The sequence below is a fragment of the Euwallacea similis genome, chromosome 10 (genome assembly GCF_039881205.1).
Source record: "Euwallacea similis isolate ESF13 chromosome 10, ESF131.1, whole genome shotgun sequence".
In the NCBI taxonomy this organism is placed as follows: domain Eukaryota; kingdom Metazoa; phylum Arthropoda; class Insecta; order Coleoptera; family Curculionidae; genus Euwallacea; species Euwallacea similis.
The window spans coordinates 3,401,698-3,422,300 of NC_089618.1; the positions used below are offsets into that span (position 1 = coordinate 3,401,698).

A 20,603-nucleotide genomic window follows, 5' to 3' on the forward strand; every position below is an offset into this window, starting at 1 on the left:
CCTTGTCTGGCGAAATTCGCAATTGCCGGAGGCGAAAAGTGTCCGTCCGTTAAAAAGCGAAATAATAGGACGTGTGCATATATACAACGCATTAGAGCCCGGAATGCGGCACCTCCAGAAACGAAGTGCCCCGCGGGACGGGGTCGGAGATGGTAAAAATACGGCCGGCAAGGGATTTGTACAGTCTGTGACTTTGGGTCAGAATCGGGGGTTCTTTGTGTGTCGAGCCAAATGGGAATTTGTTTAAGGGAAGGTCGCCCATTTCGGCATTTTCACGTTTTGTCCGACATGTATCGAACGGATGTTGGATAGGAGTTTTTTTTAAGATCCCCTGGTTTTAGGGCGATCAGTGATTTGCGTCCTTCGGGGTTGATACATCCGGAACCGAAATACAGCCTGTTTAAAGTTTAGGAAATTCAAGTTTCAATATAAAAGGTTCTCTCTTTTGACTTGTACAGCGCGTAGGTTAAATTCACATTTTGAACCCGAGTTACCGTTTTCGTTATCATTCTGTCCAACATTGTGCTGCACTTTCCTTGGATGCTCTTCAATCCGATCTACTCCCACATCTACTAGGACGTTGAGACACATTTTAAGTTTAAATCTGGCCGCAGAAGCAGGTGATTTTTCATTCTTCGACGGGATGGCGCGGATATTTATCGTCCAGATCGTAAAATTGGAACACACAGCGGCAGCGGGACACTAAATTGGCCGAATGGCACCGTGCCCGGATCATTCGTTCGCTTTTTGCCAACAACTTTAATCTGCCGGAGTAAGCCGTTTGTTTCGGGAATTGAATTTTCTAAGCCGCGGCGGTGCCGTAAGTTTAACGTTAAAAAATCGTCGGGCGGGTCTTAATTGATAGATTTTTCTCGCAAGTCGGCTCCTGCCTCGTCAATTATGCAAGAACAAAGAGACTCGATTTCTCGATTCCGGAATGAGAGGAAATTTAATAATTGCCGAGCTCAAGCTCGAGGCCGAAATTTGTTTTGTCTCGCTTTTTGGATTTGCTCTGCCTGCAATGACCCTCCAAAGACGTGCTTTTTAAACATTTCTAAGGAAACTGGGCTGTGCCGCCACTGACAGACATCTAATACTTGAAATTATTCTTATTTCCTATTCAAGCCTGATGATGCTCCAAGTGGGCGAAACTGCCACTCTAAAGAAACCCGGAAACGAGCTTAAAGCTACTTTCAGAGATTATTAACTACATTTCCCTACTTAATGCCCCCCAAATTAACTGCCTCCGCTGCCATGGCAAAAAATGGATAAAAGTGCAATACGGGAGTTGCGGTTTTCCTTTTTGCCGGTGCACAATTTTAATTTGATTACATTTCAGTCGGACGAGTCAGAGATAAATGGCCCGGGATTTTATTCGTTTCTGTTTTGGAACGTTTAATACGCTGTACTTCAATCCATACCTAAACGGGTTTATCCCATCCAAAAACCTGTCAGCAAAGTCTCGTTGAACGTAGTCGTACTGTCAATTCTGTCAAAGTTTGGTATTAACTGTCAGTTATGTTTTTTTAAAAAGAAATAGAGTTCCAAGTTCCAAGAGTGGTCCCTACTGCTCATGGTCAGAATCTTGAGATGTATGTCAAGGGCTGATCGTGAACATTTAGAACCAGGTTTTATTAGTGACATCAAAGCTTTGAATCGAATGGGGCTGGTCCTGATGCCAGCTTAAATTGGTTATGTTTGTTTCCGATTTTAGTTAAATCGAAAACGCTTTTTAAGTTTTTCGTCGAAAGGCAACTCGAATTCAAATTAACAACTTCACTCGCACAACACTCACGCTGAAAGGGAACTCGAGGTCGAATAGAGATTTTAACCACCACAGCGACGTTCAAGTTGACTCTGGAAAAATCTCTCTTTCGACCTTTTCAACGATCATCACTGTCTCTTTGACAGTAATGATAGAATACCAGTGTTTATTTAACCATAGAATACAGAGGCGTCCCGCTAACTAATACGGCTAGTATTCAATTAAGGAACAGCAAAGATCACAGATTCAATTAAGCGACAATCAATTACAGTTTCCATGCTCATCTGAGATGAAGAAGAAGGGAATGAGTGAGGAGAGGCCACGGGGGAAATCGCGCAAGAGTGCTTTTCGATCATCCCCATGAAGAAAACTCGCTTTACAAAAACAAACGGGGATCGTGACGATTTAATAGGTTTCGCAGCGGCGTCGCGTCACACGTACACAATCGAATTAAAACCGGGCCATTGTGTGACGTGTATTGACGTTTCTGCCCGATAAATCGGGGCTTAATCGTCAATGCCGCTCCATTATGCCGGGCGCCGCCATCTCAAAAACAATACCACCGCTACCGACGAGGGTTTATGTAGTCAGTGCACATCACTGCATGTCATTTTTATCTTTGTCGGAGTGTGCCCTCTGAAATGTGCCTGATATGGCTTGAACAGTGCCTCATCCCTCTAAAAAACTTCAACGACCAACGAGAGATACAGAGCAAAATGGCCGACTGAGATAATAAATAACAAGACTTTATCAATCCCCGAGGAGTTCTTCGCATTTCCGCCACTGTAATTCTGAAACAATCAATTATAGCTGAATGGGGTTGAAGGGGTGAGGGCAGAGGCACCTTCGAGAGCGCTGTTCAATCATCTCCGAAGGTCCTCGATCAAAGGAGTATCGGTGCCGATTAATAATGCGTCCCTGGACAAAAGGCCCGAAGATCGCTATTGTCCTTTTTAAGACAAATTCGCGCACATTCGTCACGTGTCAGACTTTTGTGTCCCGTGTATCTGCGAGTAAATTGCCCGGCCCGTTCCGATTAATTCGGGACTCTTCAGCGATTAATAACAGAGCAGATCGAATGGAAATTTTATCGTTTGACAAGCGTTTCGGTCTGGAGAGAGAGAGAAATCTGCTGAAGCGTTACGTTTTTGCAAAATACACCATTCTTGTTTTTTTATTGAAGGGGAACTGGGATTCGAATTGGGACTTTTTTCTTCGCGATGATCGCGTCGAAAGGGGCCTTGGATTCAGACTGAGAGGCTTGAAAGGAACGCTATTTTTTTGTGTCTTTGTAAGGGAATTTGGATTCAGATTGAGCGTTGCACCCATCACGCCACGGATATTGAGAGGGAAACTTGGATTGAAATTGAGCTTTGCGGTGTTCAGGTCGAAAAGGGATTGGGAAAGGGGACTTGAGTTCTAATTGAGAGTTACCCCTCCTCGGAACGGAGGGTCACGTTTACAGTTGCACCGGCGGAGCTGTTGGTCGACAAAGTAAATAAATGATGAAAAACGACTCAACATACTCGCAGGATGCATTCAGTATATACCCGGCGACACCAACTATGAATGCGCCACTAATCGAAAGGAACCTTGGGTGTAAATTGACAGTTTAAATGCGAGGAGAGACTACAGGGGTGCGATCACAGTTGTCGCCAGGTGTATGACGAGTGTATCCAGTGAGTGTAATAACTGTGAGCGCGCCTCTGTAGCCTCTCATCGTATTTGAGCTCTTAATTTACACCCAAGTTTCCTTTGGACCAAGGACGTGTTCACAGTTATTATCGGGCATATGTCGAGTGCATCTGGCAAGTCCCTCGTTCGACAAAGTAAATGAAGGATAAACACTGCAAGAGACTCAACCTACTGGCCGGATGCACTCGGCATATCCCCGACAACAACTAGTGGAAAACTATTTTTCTTGTTCAATACAGGGTGTCTGCTACGGCGTCCTGATAGTTTTCTGAGCCATATATAATAAAACTTATCAGGAACGTAAATCCTATCCTAAAAGGAGCGAACGCTGGTTTTTCTTTTATTTCCTCATAAAGCAGGTTTTATGGGTTTATAACTCCATTAGTAATATTATATTGTGAATTCCTGATGCGAGGTCGAGGGCTGCGCCCAGGACTCGTTCGACCAGTGGCGGGGGTAATGATTTGGAAGTGAAAAACGCCCTTCAGGCAGATTTATGTTGACACATACATCGAATGTTAACATTGCCAGGTCAAGCTGCAGTTCAATCGAGCCGATACGTTACCTATCGGGTTTTTCCATGTGACAAATAGTTTCAACTTAAAGCCTCATTAATTTCCCATTTGAACATCAGAGTTCCACATCATGTTTGTTCGCTTATTTTATTCAGAATTGAACTTGATCCAGACTCAAGAGATTTATCCAGATTTCGTGGGCCCCTTCTAGATCTCCATCCCTTATAAACCATTATTTCATCGGCACAAAACAGTTGTTTACTCCGTCGCAGGTCGTAAACAAAAGAATTTATGTCGCTCTACGACCCCGTTCGCACAATTTAGCAAAACTAATGAGTTTGTAATCTAGCCGGGACCTAGTTCGGCATATAGCTCATTACTCCCTCTGCTTATTATAGAGATTTTGCGACGTTAAAGCTAATCCAAGCCCCGCACGCTCCAAATAATGAAACTCTCCTTTTAATATGTCCCCTTTTCCCTATTCCGTTGTAAGGAAATCGATACGTTTGTTTAACCGGTTTCCAGTTTAAGGGGATAGTCGGAGAGAATACTAATAATGCGTTTTGATGAGGGTTTTCAGTCTTGACATGCGACTTTTGAAGCCCTTAATCATCATCGTCATGGATTTGGGTTTGACTGACTATAGCCCCCCTTCAGGGTAATCTAAACCCCGCTAGAGTGGAAACATTACTAGGGTTTAGTACCTACAACCCTCCTGTTAGCCGTTTTCCTAGAGCGTTTTGAAATTCCTATAGGAAACTTCAAGAACTCCCTTTCGTAGCAAGCAATTATCCATTCAAGTCAACACACCAAACGTGGTCTTTGCCAAAAACATGGGGCACAAGCTTGTTATTACAAAGAAAGGCCCTAATGACGTCAAGACCCATTACCCCTTCAAGAAGCTGACACAGAATCCTGCGAGTAGTTAGCGTCGTAAACGAGACAAGGCCAGGAAAACTAAACTGTAAGCGGATATTGTTCAAAGCCCCCACGTACACACAGTCACAACCGGGCGATAAGGCACACTTTACTTGTTGGCACAGCCCTAATAGCCCCCCGCGAGCTTAATGAATTGGTAGTTTTTCGCTACCTTCTTTAAATCTCTAATCCCCAAAAAGAATTTAATTTATGTTTTGCAGACATGCTACGAGATGGAGCGGTACCTGAAAGACGAGCCCAAGATCCAGACTTACAAGAAAATTCCAGAAGCTTCTAGATGTGGTTGGTACGAGGTGACTAGTTTGGAGGACTTCGGCGACCACCGGCTAGATGGCCTAAGCAGCGCGAGCTCGCCCATGTCTTGGGATGGCGCTCTTAGCTGCGCAGTGCTAGTCAAGCAGGAACCTATGGATGATGAGGAGGATGACGATGAGGACCCCTTTCATAGGGCAGGAGACACCCTGCAGCTGAGGCTGGTCACGCGGAATCCCACCACTCTGACACCCCCCTCGAGTCCCGAATCGGGCCCTGGACACAGTAATGGTGAGATTTTGGTCGTGTTTTAAGGTGTTGGTTAAGGAATGTTTGCAGGGAGCTCAAGTGCGGGAGAATTGGACGTGTGTAATCTGCGACTGACGGGGGGGCACACGCGAAATACCATAGTAAGGGTGCGAGCTTCCGGCCTCACCAGATTCATCTCCATGGTACCGCGCGCCAGTGCGACCGCCAACTCCTCGCCAGCGTCAGCCAAAGCTAGGTAAGAATGTTCTGGTTATTTTTCTTACAAATTTTCACTTTTCTTTTAATTTCAGGTTAGATCATTCCCCCGATTCCAAACGACGAATACACAAGTGCCAATTCCTCGGATGTAAGAAGGTCTACACGAAGAGCTCACACCTGAAGGCGCACCAGAGGACGCACACGGGTAAGTGCCCCAATGATAAATAAATAGTGAAAACTTCCTATTTCGCATGTAACTGGACTCTTGACCATCGCCGCGCACTTGCGAGAATCGTTTGTCATTCGGGTGAAGGGCGTGCCCACGTCATATGCACGACCCTCGTCTGGATTAACAGGGAAACTTTGTTGTCTAGTAGTTTGGGATCGATGGTGTTGAGTCTAAAGAACTCTCTTTCTCGGTTCTATTGTGGGATGTCATTTTAACCAAAGAGGTTTTATGGAAATTCAGATTAAAAACTGAAATTTGGATATGAGGAAAGTTATCGATAAACAATAATTTAAAGATTCATCAAGATTCATAAAAGAAAAACAATGGTTTTAAGAAAGGGTGACTTATTTAAAAAGGAAGGCGTTTTTTAAAATCATCTATTGAGATACTAAGCACGCTCTCCTTCAAAAAATGGGCGACTTCGTTAAAAACAAGGCCGTTTTAAAATTACTTCATTGAAGACTAAAATCAAAGTAATTGGTAGACTTTCAGGGAGAGACATATGTTGAGATTTTACGATACGAAAGAAATATGAAGGAAATCGTAGGGCAAACAAAAATTGTGTTTTGTTTCCGCTCGAAAGGTCTCTTCGTAAAGTTTCCCATCGTTGAGTTTGCACGGAATCTCCGAGGTTTGATTTGGCCCCATATTTGGCCCCCGGGCCCCAAAAAGACCGATCGCCTTATTTTTCTGGACAAGTTAATCTCCGCGAAACTTCAAAACAAGAATCGGCAAACAATAATATTTTTCCCGTTCTTTCATTCGTCCCTCCGGAGGGCCCAGTTTTGCCAAAGTTTCACTTTTCCGTCCCGCAGATGAAACGGCCAACTTTCACATAAATCACAGGAATTTCGATACTCAAGGAAAATTAGCGACGGCAAATGATAACCCTCATAGTTCACGCACGTAAAATATGTTCGTTCTTACCTCATAAAACACCCCCGACGGTCTGGGTGCTCCACTCCACTCTGGGAAATATAAGGGATGCCTTGAGAGACAAAAGATAAGTAATATAAAAATACTGTGGGCCTGGAAATTAAGCGAAAAAAATGACAAATGATGTTGCGCTACGACGGGAAAGAATGAACACCGAATAAGGGAACAAACGGGGGAGGAAAAAATCTGGAAACACGTGACCCAAAACAGCAGAACATCGTCAATCACCCCTTTATTATTTTTTTTTTGGTTGCTCGGGGCAGTGGTGGCGGTGTCCAAAAATGACCGTTTCAAAATACTGAATGGGCGACCGTTAAATTAAAGGGCGGCAGCTTTAATTAACCGATTTCCTGGTTTCATTCTCATCTCTTTGTCGAATTTAAATATTAAAATTCGAGTTTTGTTCACTAAGTCATTTCCGAGGTAACTTGGAGGAATACGATAACAGAATGAGCTGATTTGGAGCGTAATACATAATTTCTACGTATTTCATTTTTTCTTGCAAACGAAAGTGAAAACAAACACAAGGGAAGATAATTTGAAACACTATCGGCAGAAAAAGAAAACACCGGTCCTTCTATCGGTGGCACAAAGACCTGCAAAAACGCCCGTTTTTCATTGAAAAGATTTATTATTTTTTCTTTGGAGCGATCCTTTGTAAGGCGCGTCGATAAGGGCTTCCAACTGACTTAGACGGAATCTACCCCCCGACGGAAAGAAGGCAATTAACGACTTCTTAATGAACGGGGGATTTGTGTAAACGTTGCTCGAATGAAAGCAATTAGAGATGTTTTAAAAAACCTCTGGTCCCATGTGAGATTGTCGGACAATCTAATTCTCCAACTTCGGAACTGCATGAATTTTTAATTGGCCAGGGAAACTTCGAAGTTTTTACCCGAAAAAGTGCAGAGTTGTCTGAAAATTTGAGCCACTCGAGTGGCGTTATTAAAGGAAAATTGCTCGGTGCATGTAGACGGTGACACTGCGGGGCCCTTTGAAGACGGGCCAAAGCAAAGCCGCAGGGAAGAGCCGCCGTATCCTCAAAGAGGGCCCCATGCCGCGTAACGCCGCCCGAGAATGCAGCTGCTCCTTTTATGTCTGCATATTAATTCGCGAGGGAATGCAGAATGCGAATGCGTGTGCCTTCTCTTATCTTCGTAACTGACGTCACTGCTGACATTTCACACAGGATTTTACATTTTCTGCTTCATTAAACTGGCTTAAACGACTAACAGTCGTCAGAAATCAATCACAGCGCATCTCTTACTGAAACCCCTCCCTCACATTCGAACAAATCCAACAGCACTCTTCTTGAATCCGAGGGGATCCGACATTCGAGTTGGACTTCAATCGGTTCCCTTAGATCCAATGCTAACGCATCTACTCGGGAGAGAGATCGAGGTCCACCTCGGGTGTCACTAGGTCCACTCGGGTTCAAGACGAGTTGCTTCAGTAAAAGCTGCGCCCGTCCAAATTAGACAACTTAAAAATTCAAATCCCCTTTGAAATGTTGATGACGTTGCTTACACTAAATTCTCGAACGTACCTAAGAGAGAGAGCCCTTAATTCGCGGCACTCGATATTAATTAAAACGGTAAATGAATTTATCGTTCACACGAGCTCTCGAAAAGCCCCCGATAAGTGAAAAACGACGACTCTGCCGCGGGCACGAGACGCACTCGAAAATATGTAAATTGATTCGGGTTTGTGAGGCCCTTTGTGGAAGAATTAATTATTTCCCTTTGAGCCGCCCTTGATCTGCGCGAATGCAGCTCGGATTTCTTATGTAAAAAATCTTCCGGTCAGCGCGTTTTTCGAACAAAAGGAAGTGGTCAAAGTTTTTTGAAACAAAATTTATATGACCACCCTTTTTAAGTGTCTACCGAAGTTTGGAGATTGTTAGTTGTGAAATTTACATATGTTTTACCGGAATATTTTATGTAGTAAATTCAATTGAAATTTTCTTGGTAAGAGTTTTTAGGTACTTTAATCTAGTCGACCTTTCCGAGACCACAGCGGCAAAAGGTCTTTCTGGAATCTCCCTCAAATGTGGTTATTAGAAGCAAGCAAAAAAGCGCTCTCAATTCCGCATTATAGCCCCTTGTTTCATTTTCCGCGGCCGCCATAACCGTTACCCTGATGCCGCCCTTAACTTTCTCGGCCCCCCGAATATGCGCACGTTTGACATTTAATCTGTTCCATGAGAGTTGAGGGCGATTTTTTTAAAATTCATTACTCCTCCTTCGTGGTTCGCTGCCTCGGGTCCTTTACCGAATTGGATTGTTCGAGTGTGTAATCGTGTATATTTTTATTTGCTACAAACGACCCCCTTTGTTTTTTCCTGAGGTGCGGCGGTTGACCACAGAGAAAAATTTAATAATGACCCCAATTATCGGGACGAGAGCTCTCATTTAAACAAATCCACCGCATACCGGAGATAATCCCATTGCATAGTCCCCGACAATTCCCAAAGCCCTGTTAACATCACAACGCGGGCTTAATCTTCCCGAATTCGGGCTCTATTTATTGTATTTCGGATTTATGGCGGTTTCTCACTAGTTCTACCACTCGGTTTTACATCTTTTACCGCTCGTAGTCTGCAGCAAGTTTTCAGAGTCGTTGCCAAAGGGGTTGAGGGACTAGGGAGTTAAATTTACCCTTGTACGGACCGTCGATTCAAACTAGGATACGATAGGGATAAAAAATTGTTTACAAACACATAAAACACTGCAGAACTAGCAGATTTATACAACCGCTCTTTGTGAAATACCCACAGACATCTCGATTTGTCTGCTTAAATCGGTCGCGTTCTTTGCCGTTGTTTAACGAATTTCTAGAAGTGCAATTAAAACCGTCGCCCTTTTGCAAACTCAGTGTCGGGTCTAAGAAGAGCAAGCCTGTTTTTGTCGCTGATTGGCTACAAATGGAACCAGTTTAAAAAGCCGCCCTTTTAAGGAAACGGTGGAAGTCGGTAGGATGACGTGAAAATGTGGGTTTTATTATTGGGAAGACCGATTTGGTATTTTAAAGCGAGTACCTTTTTGTCTCGCTGACTCGGTAAGTTCGTTTTTTCAATTAGCCCGGAAAGCGCGCACCTATCCGTTAACCCTATTTAACCCTAATAATGAATATGAAGCAGAAAAGGGGAAATATTTTGCAATTAAAGGCCCTTTGCGTCGGCCAAAAGCTTTTACTCCAATTAACCGATTCCGACCGTCGAAACTCCATTATATCGATACTAGTGCGAGATATAATCGGGAATTTCAGTTTAAAAAAATAATCCGAGCTCCCGCTAAAAGCTTCAAGCCTCAGGCGACGTTCGAAGAGGCCTCGTTATCGCGTTTCTCTCTCAAACTAGAATCGCCATCGCTAAATATCGGTTAATTGTTGTACGTATCGAGCACTCGACGTATAACGTATTTCACAACAATTGACAAGTTTTACATTTCCGACACTCGATTTTAATTAAACCCTCTCCCTCTCTGCGGAGTGACTCGACGGGACTTTATTAATGGACTATTGTTCCGGTATTTTTTTCCGTGATAAGTGGACGGCACAGTACATCAATCTCCACGTATTTTTAATAATGCAATCAACTCCTAGAATCACTTATTACGTTAGAGAAGGCTCAACAGTAAAAATTGAACCTGCCTCCCTTTTTTAAAATAGCCGCCCTTTAGTAAAAACATCCAGGCAGATCAAGTATTGAACTGACAACATTGGTATAAGTTTTAGCATGTGTTTTACGGCATTTTAAATCGGTCGCCCTTTTTATAAGAACTATTCTTTTTGTTTTTATATGCCCCGAAAACAATGCTGTAGTGTTGATAAAGACTGGATTATAAAGATTAAAACTGTCGCCCTTTTATTAACAGAGATTCAGGTAGAAAACTCTAACCTTTTCTGTCGATTAAACATCTCCCATCACTACCCAAACTTTGAATTAACGTATATATTGAATAAAACTCTCGTCCGACCCCAATTATACGTAATCAAAATATCATGAAGTTGACCTGGGACGTTCAAATTTAAACTCCACTTGTTCTGAAGAGATCAAAATCCCTTGCGGAGACCCGAACGCGACTGCCCTAATTGGCAGGTAATTGGGCCGTAGATAATCAACTCTGTAGGGCCAATTTCGGCGAGTTTTCAGGCCTGTATGTTTAGGATTGGGTTTTTTCTAAAGAGCCCTTCATTGTCGTCGCCTGCCGCAGGCATCGAAAAGCGATTTATATACCGGAACGGGATGGCCTAGCCCGAATTAAAAGGGCTATTTCGGGAGATAGATAAGGAGAGCACCGGAAACTTTTATATCACTCGAGACGCTTTAATCCTTCAGTATTTTTATCTCTGGCAGAGATATGAAATAGCTCGTCAAGCTTGAGTCGCCTCGTGACTGGAATTGTTATGGTCTGATAAAACTGCGTAAATGCAGGGTGGAATTAAGAGCGCCGCCTTTTATTAAAAATGCCGCCCTTTTATAATATATGAATATTTGTTGCCTCCTCCCTATTATTGGTATGTAGATAATCGAAATATTTATTTTTAAACTATTAAAAGAACTTTAACTTTGCCGCCCTGTGTAAAAATTTGAGAACATTTTTACTGTTTCTTGTCATCAACATCTGAATAACATCTAAGTCTATTGAAGACTATTTTGAGCAAGTTACCGGTGCGGTAACTTTGCCGCCTATTATTGACTACTGCCGCCCCTTTGATAATTCTACATAATTCTCCCGGTTTCAGTGCCAAACGCTGTTTTGGCATTCCACGAGGTTACAATTCAGCTTAAATTGAGGGCTATTCACCAGTCACCACCCAGATTGATAACCGGAAATTTGTAAGGAAATGAGCCTCACTGGCTCAACCCTGTGTCGGCTTATTGCCGTATTATGCTTCTGTTTATGTTCCGACCAAATCGAATTTGCCAGGGGATTTGGGGGAGGGTAAGTCTTGACATGTTGGAAAACTCTCGTCCCTCATCGCCCCGGAAGATGACCAGACATTTGCACTGAACATTTGCGCCAGATAAAATGTTAATTTTCTCCGGAGTAAATCACGGCGGTATGACGTAAAATATTGGGACGAAAACCGCGAATGCACACTAATTTTGGCAAAACTGCTCCATCGCAGCACTCGAGCGGTTTGTTACAATTACTGAAATTGCCGTTTGTTTTTGTTTGTTGTTGTTGCATGGCTGCATAAGCCGTCCGCTCGTTGTTCGCCCACGAAACAGCTTTTTGAACGACCGTTGCGACATTGTCGGTCAATTTTCGATTAAGAGTTCGCTACTAGTGGAGATTGATGGACGTACTCTTTAGTTTGAAGCTCTAAAGTAGAAAAATGCGGCCATTAGTACGGTTCTAACACGGTCAACCTTTTTGTTCATACCCATAAATTTAGGTTAGAACTCCAGAATAAGTGAGTGGCTTCAATACATACAGTGAGTGCTTTAGGTTATAAATTAAAACCGCCGTCCTTTACTTAAAACATGCAGAAATGCATGAATAACGAAGTGAGAATGAAGGTTTGTGTTCTGAAATACGCTATAAAGCGTTTTAAAGGAGTAGACCTTTTTAACATTTTTTTGTCAACTTTAGTTTAAGCGGGTCACCCATTGTTAAATGGAAGTATTTACCGTTGAAAACGCACTAGAGATTTTTTTAAGAGAGTTACGGAGCGCCATAGTCTCGTCTGTAATCTCCGTGTCTAACCGTAGATAATCCGTGGAGAAACTTTACTCTGATGTTTTATTCATTGGTCCGGCAGAAGAATTTCCAAATTGCCCCCCGAATAACCAGAAAAGTTTCGTCAGTTCCGGATAGTTTGGGGTCGTTCCGGTAAAGAGACAGATTCCGAGGGACTATCGTATTATAAATTTAGAGCTCCGAATTAAGGATGTGTGGGATTTAGGGAGTTGGATTTTTTACTTTGCAAATTGCCACGGCAACTCTCGTTTACTATGCATATTCACGAGTCTTTTAATCCGATCGGGCGGCGGTTGTTTCGGTGCGAATAAACGGGCAAACAAGTCACGGGCGGCCGCAGCCGGTAACAGATGCAAATTCGTTTAACAGTCGCACTGACGCCGCCCGACGATTCCCACTCAAATTCTCTAATTTGAGACGATTAACCCGCAACCACGATTACAGCCGTATGTGTCCTTACGTTCATGATAAATAGCGGCTCGGTTATAGCTGTCCTAAGGCAAAATTAAAATTACCGCCCTTTTTAAAATTTGCTAATTTTTTATCAATGATAAACGTATTTCCGAAAAACTTGTAAAGACTAAGCGAAATATGTATTTTAAGGAGAGTTTAAGACCGCCGCCCCTTTTTAAGTTCTCCGATCTTTTTTCTGTATCTAAGTATTAATTATAATATTTTTTTGATAAGATACCTGCGAGGCCGATTTTCGCTTGCGAAGCATTGTCGCCCTTTAGTAAATTCGATGCTCTTTTTTGTTAGTTCAATAAAACCACCATGCACTGCAACTTTTCACAGACCTACGTAATGGCATTTCAGCTTATTAAATTTATAAAGCGAGTTTCGACATTTAAAAAGGTTCAGTTTCCCGTTTCCTGGACGCTGCTCCCGAAAAGAGCGCCTCCGGGCGACTAATCGCTCGCAAACCTTCCGACATGGGCATTTTAATTAGGGACAAGAATGTCCTTCAGGAAATTACCTAGCCGGGGAAAAATGTAAGCAACAATTTTTCATTAGAAAAGGGGGAGGGGGTGAGTCTTAGTGAGTGGTCGAATCTAAATCGAGTTATCCGGGCCGCAAACATCCTGAGGCTGTGGTGAAATATGGTCAGCAGGGTCGCCGCTTACATCCTTTCGCATCGAAAAAGGGCCCTTGAATAGTCTTTGATTGATGGATCGACGCCCCACGCCGCTAAGATATGTAGAGGGATTAATGTACGAGGTAATTCGCCCGGACCGAGAGGACGTTGAAGGATCTTCGGGTTGAATATTTCACGAACGGAGTGAATATTCAACGCCACAATGCCGCGCCTCGCAACTAAATAAACTCCCTATTTGTCAAACATGGACTGAATCATTTACTTATTCAAATATCGTCGCAGCGCTACGTCCTTAGAGTTCTCCTCGAGACGCTAACGAGATACCGAACGCGAATTTCGGATCAGCCGCGGAAAGGGGACCGTCACACAATCATGTGTTGTGCATATCTGGAGTGACAAGCAAATAGAGATCATCTGTCACTTTAGGCAATATTTTCTAAAAAAGCGATCTATTTAAAAATAGTACAAGTCTTGGAAATGGCTAAAAACAAACTACCTAATTAATAAGACTGTTTGATTCAATCGTTTTGAAAAAGGTCGACAATTTTTAAAAAGGGCGGCAGTCTTAATTACTCTAAGAATTGTCTTAAAACACTTTGAAATTTTCAAAAATGATTTGAATAGTTATTTTTCCATATTTCATAGCTTTATTTATACAAATATCAATATGTTTGAAAATAGGGAGAAGTAAATCCATGTAGTAGAAAATGGGGATTGTTCTATAAAAAGGGATAACGCGACTATTCTCGAAAAAAAACGATCATTTTTAGGGCAGTACTTTTCAGTTCAATCAAACTTGTCTTTAAATATTTCAGCATCCTCAAAAATTGTCTCAAAAAACTCTATATTCGATTTTTACCTGTTTCATAAATATTTTAAGAAAGTGACCTATTAAAATGTCGTCTACATCATTGAAAATGATGAACGTAAATAAAAATTCTTGAGACAATCATTTTGGAAAAAGGGCGGTGGTTTTAAAAAAGGGCGGCCTTTTTAATTTGTTTCGAAATCTCTCGTCTTAAATCATTGTAAAATCGAGGTTTTTTGATTGAAAATGTATTCTCTGGTATTTTAAATCGCAGTTTAATTGTTTTTCAATTTTTATTAACTGTTTTTTATGGAATTCCACCTTCGTTTACATGAAATATTTGTTAAAACGGAGGAGGCAAATACGATTACGTGGTGGTGCCTCGAGTCTCCGAAGACGGTTCGACAAAAATGCGTCGAATTTTATGAGAACAAACAACAAGCTCGCCCGAGTCGAAGTGTTTGCTTTTTAAATTAGTTTACCCGGGCGCAAGAGTGGGAGGTGGCGAATTTTTTGCTTCCGAATAACGAGGACATTAAGTAAACCGCGAGAAGACGGAGGTATTGCTCGGCGGTTGGTTTTTATTCTTCTTTTGAGTTTGCAGACGGGCGAAACACCAGCTAAAAGCATCGAATCAGTTCATTTATCATGCACGTATGGGGGAGCGAAACTCACTCGCATCGCATCGCGATTTCTAAGACGCCAGAGAGTGACTAAATTTAATTTTTGGTCGGCCCTGAAAAGCGGAAAATGGAAAGTTTCACGCTCGGTGAGCGATAATTTTCCTTCCTTTGTTGACACTTGATATTTTCGGCACTTACGCCCGGAAATGCTGCCGAATTACGGGACGTGGCCCCAACACATAACAACTCGTCTTGTCGCCCTGGCTACACATATAGTGACATATCTGAACGATCCTCGATGCCAAATAGTCCGAAGGAAAATCGATAAAACACAGAATTCTCTCCCCGTTTGTTGTTGTCGGATGCGTCGGAAAAGCGTGTTTTCCAACGCATCCCAGTTGCCCTAGGCCGCACAGTGACTTGCAGAAAATCATCCATCCATTATCCGTTATTATCTAAAAACCGTTTTCTCCGCTTGCAATAGCTAGTGGATTGCAACGAGGCCAATTTTGAAAAAAGAGCGACAGTTTTAATAAAAAGCGGCTATTTTTAAAAAGGGCGGTCGTTTTAATAAGGACACTTCTGTGTGTAAATAAACCTGCAGAATGGTTTTATGACTCGTATTCAATCTCCCTTTCCGAACTATGGTGGGGAACATTAAAAATTAGCGATTCACGAGGCGTTTAGTATTTTTTCGGAAAGTTGGAGCAAGTTTTAATTGGCCGCGGCGTCTTGGCCGGTACGCGAGCGTGACCGCCGCCCTTAATGAGATTTTTCGACCAGTGCGCGTTGAAATGCGCATCACGACTGGAAGTTTAATTAAAACGGCTTTTTAATAAAGGGCTCCTCAGGAGTCTTTTGTTTTGCGGTCCAGGACATGTAAAATGTTTCAGAATCGTTTGCTCTCCCAATTTGAATTAAACGGAAGCACGTAAGGAGGAAATTTATAAGCGATTAAGGAAGCTCCTAGAAAAATCTCTTAATTGTCAGAACGAGTTCCCGGGGCGATTAATTAAGGAACTTTCCCTCGCGAGGAATGAAATGCGCTTTTCCGGGGCAGCGAGCGGATCAAAAACGACTCGTAGAAAAGGTTTTATCCTTTTATAGTTCCATCTTCGGAATGTACGAGATGCCGGACCGAAAACATATAAAATATTCTTTTGGCGTCCGCCTTGGCTCGCATCGCGCATTGCATTTCGATATTTTTATGGATATATGGCGACTTAGCCTTCGAGCTATTTATTATCTCTCAGATACAACGATCCGCTTTCCAGCTATTAAGGATTCTGCGTCTTATTGATTCAATCAATCGATAATCGCAACACTAAAATAAATAGTGCTAGAACGTACACGCAAGGGCGACCAATTTAATTATGTCGCGGCAAATATTTGCTTCGTCCTTCAATAAAGGTCCATCACCGGCGTCGTTAACTTTAAATTGAGGCCAATAAAAGCCGACGTTGTGGGGCTTAAATCTCCGAACATGGCGCACGTGTCTGTATGACAAAGGACGCCTTCCATATGGTTTTCCGGTTGCAGGGGTCTGTCAGGGGGCATTCCCCGGAACAAAAAACGGCCCCGGCAATGGAAAGGGACGTGGAGATCTCCCTCGAGGGCAATTAATCGTAATTTTTGTCGCCGGAGATAGATTGCTATGAGCAACCCGAGAGGAAAACGGAGATGAGTACCTGGCGAAATTTAATTGCCACAAAATAGAAAATTGTCACTAACACACGTTAAACACGTCGCCACAAAACCGGCAGAAAACAATGTACATGAGAGACAAGCTATTTGAACCCTCACATTTCTCTGGAACGGCAACCGTTTTAATTTCTTCCCTCTGTTACTGAAACTGTCAGGAATATTCAATTAATTTCACATACAACATTAAGGGAAAAATAAATTCTGGCTATTTGTGTGAAAATACTTGACTTTCTCGAAAAGTGGCTGATTTAAAGTACTATAAATCATCCACTAGGAATAATATTTCGATGTTTAAGTCAGCACTCAAGCTCTCCTAGAAGTTGTTCCAAAAGGGCGACCAGTTTAAAAAAGGGCGACAGTGCGCAAATCAATGTTTGTAATTAATTAACTGTTAAGGCTCTCATGGATGTTTCTCCACTTGGGCGGCTGTCTTAAACATGCTGATTGGAGTCGGAATTTCGACCCTTGAACTCAAGCTGCAAACTAGAATTTAACTGGAATTTGACTTGAAGCTGCAAACTGGAATTTAATCAACGGCCGCGAGAATAAAAGAACAAGCGCCCGAACTATCTGTCTTGACAACGGGGGTAAAGTGTACACTAACTAAAAGGCCCGGGGCCCTGGTGTCAGTGTATATTACCGCTGAAGAAAATAAATCCGGCTAGAACGTGCCTCGCATAAATGCGCTTAGCCGTCAGGCCCGTACTCGATTATACATAGCAAAACTGTCCGCGGATGACGGGGGGCCCTGCACGGCCCGAATGTCGATCCGCTCTTTCGGATTAGCTTGCAACGTACACCTTCATTAGGGCGCCGGGGGGGACCCTCGAATTTCTGGTGTATACACGGAGACATCTTCGGAATTAGGAGTAATCTATCCCGACACCGTAATTTTCCGTCAGGCCTTTGACGCCGCTAGAATTTAAAATGGCACCGATATATTGCAATATGGGAGCGATGAGGGGTACCAGTTTTCAAAATTATTTATTCAAGCTAAAATTGGACACTTGTGAGGCGGGCGACAGTTTTAAGAACGGGTGGCAGGTTTAAAGTGCAGACCTGAAGGTGCAATCTTTTCACTCTAAATACCTCATATTGCAATATACAAATGGTGAAAATTGCGAGTTTTTAAATTATTTATTCTAAAATCAAACTCGAATACTTTTGTCACGTTTATATGAAAAAGGGCGGCAATTTTAAGAACGAGCGGAGGTTTTAAAAAAGAAGAGCGACAAATTTAAAAGGAACGGTAGTTTGGCCATCCAGGTCAAAAATATGGTTTATGAAAAAGGGCGGCGGTTTAAGAAAAAAAGGCGGTAACTACAGTGTGCCTTTCTAATGGCACAATTTAACTAGCAAAGTTGTTTTCTGTGCTCCGCATGTAAATTTATCGATCCCTGGCTTCTTTTGAGGACTGGAATGATGCGGCAAAATCGGTGTTGAAAAGAACAACATCCCGGGCGAATATTTTTGCCGGATTTTTCCCGGCAATGGATTCGGGAAGCCGCACCATTATGTTTCGCAAACCTTAAGTTTCTTTCTATGCAAAATTACAAAGTTCACGAGACGATCATTAATTTCGCTTCAGCCTTACACCTCGTATGGTCTTAATTAAATCGCGTCCGCTGGACAGAACTTGGACAAAACCACAAGTTCTTTGCCTGCGAGTGCCAAATTGGATTCCGGACGGTAACTAAATCGAAATAACTAAGTTGATTTTAAACTTCCTCAGATTTTGAGGTCGGCGGTGACGAAGAACAACGGGTCGTCTTGTCCAATGCTGATTAACGTGAACCTGGAGGCAATTGACTAGCGAGGACATGGACAGCAACTGGAGCACCCGCATTAGTTCTAACGGGGGTGTCGTAAAAAGCCAGTGGATCCAATAGCCGGAACCTATTTTTAGAAGGGAATTTAAGCCGCTCGAGAGAACCTCATAAAAAGACGGACCATGTGCCGTAATGGGATGTGTTGTCTTTCCATTATACCTGCGGATTATTTTAGTGGGATTCGAGACGTTGTTGATAGGTCAAAAGTTCAACATGTCCAAGTAGCCCGGACAGGAATAACGTTTAAAATTGTGTTATAGATTAAATTACGCCCCACTTGTCCTGGCGTATTTTTGCTCGATTAAATTTCGCCCGCTGAAAATGAATTTATCGAATATATGCATAATGGAAGCACGTGAAATGATGTGGACATTCGTGGCTAAACAAATATGCCACGTTTTTACCATCGAGTCCCCGTTTAAACACGCTTTTAACTTAATAACTGTCGTTCTTCAGTCCTTATGGCGACCTAGTTGAACTGGCAGGGTCTATCAAAATGCGTTGTTGCGATTATTTACAGCGTTATCTTTGAAAGGGGCGACAATTTAAAAAAGTGCGGCGGTTTTAAAAGGGGCAGAAGTTTTAATTTTCAATTTTTTTACTGTTATTTAATCATAATAAATCATTCCCGTGGGCTTAGCTCATTTTTACTTAGTTCGTAGAAGGGCGACCTGTTTAAAATTGCCTGAACTTTCCAATAATGCATTGATCTATTTATTTAACGTCATCATACGTCAACTTTTAAAAAGGATGATCGTGTCGAAAAAAGGGCGGCACTTTTAATTTTGATACGTTTCGCTGACATTTAAACATGGCAAAACATTTTAATGTTCGAAACTCATTTTTGTTCAGCACTTAAAGCGGCGACCTGTTTAAATTACTACTGTTCCTACAAAAATGGTGATATTTTTCATTTTAACATCTTCTTATATTAGTTCATCACAGTAACGCGTTAGTGGTCGAAAAACATTCTTGCTCAGTTTTTAAAGCCTCTTTGATCAATTAGAAACTCTTAAATCAAACTCTACTTATTATGGAGTGCATTAAAACGATTTAATTTTGAAAATAATTAATGAAAAAGGCGACAAAGTTAAAGCTAGTAAATTGTTGTTAATCATAAAAGCGAAAAGGATTGCAATTATAGATAATCTTGAAAAGGGCGGCCGCCTTAATTCCATTGCTACTCAGCGCTTTTAACCCACGTTCATTGCTTTGAAATGTAATTACTTGAGTTTTATAGAATTTATCGATAGATGAAGGGGTGAATTAACGTCTCCAGAAACAACAAAAGCGAATCAACTTTCAGCGTGTCTCCCGATAAGCCGGCTCCCCGAGGAATACGATTTCTCGTCTCTCCACTTCCGAAACACAATTTCCTATTCGGTACGGTCCGCCCTTTATATCCGGAAGTTTTCCGGCTAACTTTTTCTCTATACGGTTATTTTTTACTTCTGGATACTTCCCGAGCAGCGTAACGAGTTTATGTGTGCGCCCGCTCTCCCGGAATGAAGTTTCTGAGGTTATGTGCACCGCAGAAGAGATCATTGAGTTATTTCATGTTCGGAGAGGGACATAAAGGAACACATTTCCAAGTACAAGGTTCCAGTTACCGGCTGGTATCGTTCTAAATTTTTAATGTGAAACGGACCTCCGTGATGCGGGCCACCGCAACTTAACCTACCCAAAAACGGGAGATACAATCTGATTAATGAATTCCCTTCGAGTATCTCCCCCGGTTGGGTTCGATTCCGAATCCCCACAAATAATATTAGAGATACATCCCTCGAAGTTGTTTCTCTTTCGCCAGCTCGGGAAAAGTTTATTTCAGCTTGTTAAGCTGTCAAATATCTTTAGCGGACGACCGCAGAACAGTCGAAAACAACGTGTAATTAACCGTTGATTGTTACCAACGTTGTCGAGGAGGGATTTAAGAGAGATGGAGAGGGGGAGGCCTGTCTGCTATTTTTTAACGTATCTTAAAGGAATTCATACGCGTCAAAAATGGCATTCAGACCTTTGGAAAAAAAAGACACAAG

The 20,603-nt window shown here is 42.3% G+C and overlaps 1 protein-coding gene across 4 annotated transcripts in view; it reads left to right on the plus strand.

Moving 5' to 3' along the window:
* The window catches only part of LOC136411409 (Krueppel-like factor 7), an 88,712-nt gene that overhangs the window by 41,438 nt on the left and 26,671 nt on the right, over positions 1 to 20,603 (plus strand). For 2 of the 4 annotated variants that reach the window (XM_066393962.1, XM_066393964.1), the window contains exons 2-4: positions 5,115 to 5,457; positions 5,506 to 5,671; positions 5,727 to 5,839. In XM_066393962.1, coding sequence (XP_066250059.1) covers positions 5,115 to 5,457; positions 5,506 to 5,671; positions 5,727 to 5,839 — 622 coding nt within the window. Of the gene's footprint in view, positions 1 to 4,695; positions 4,940 to 5,114; positions 5,458 to 5,505; positions 5,672 to 5,726; positions 5,840 to 20,603 lie in introns of those variants that run through there. The other 2 variants (XM_066393965.1, XM_066393963.1) reach the window with 2 other exon arrangements.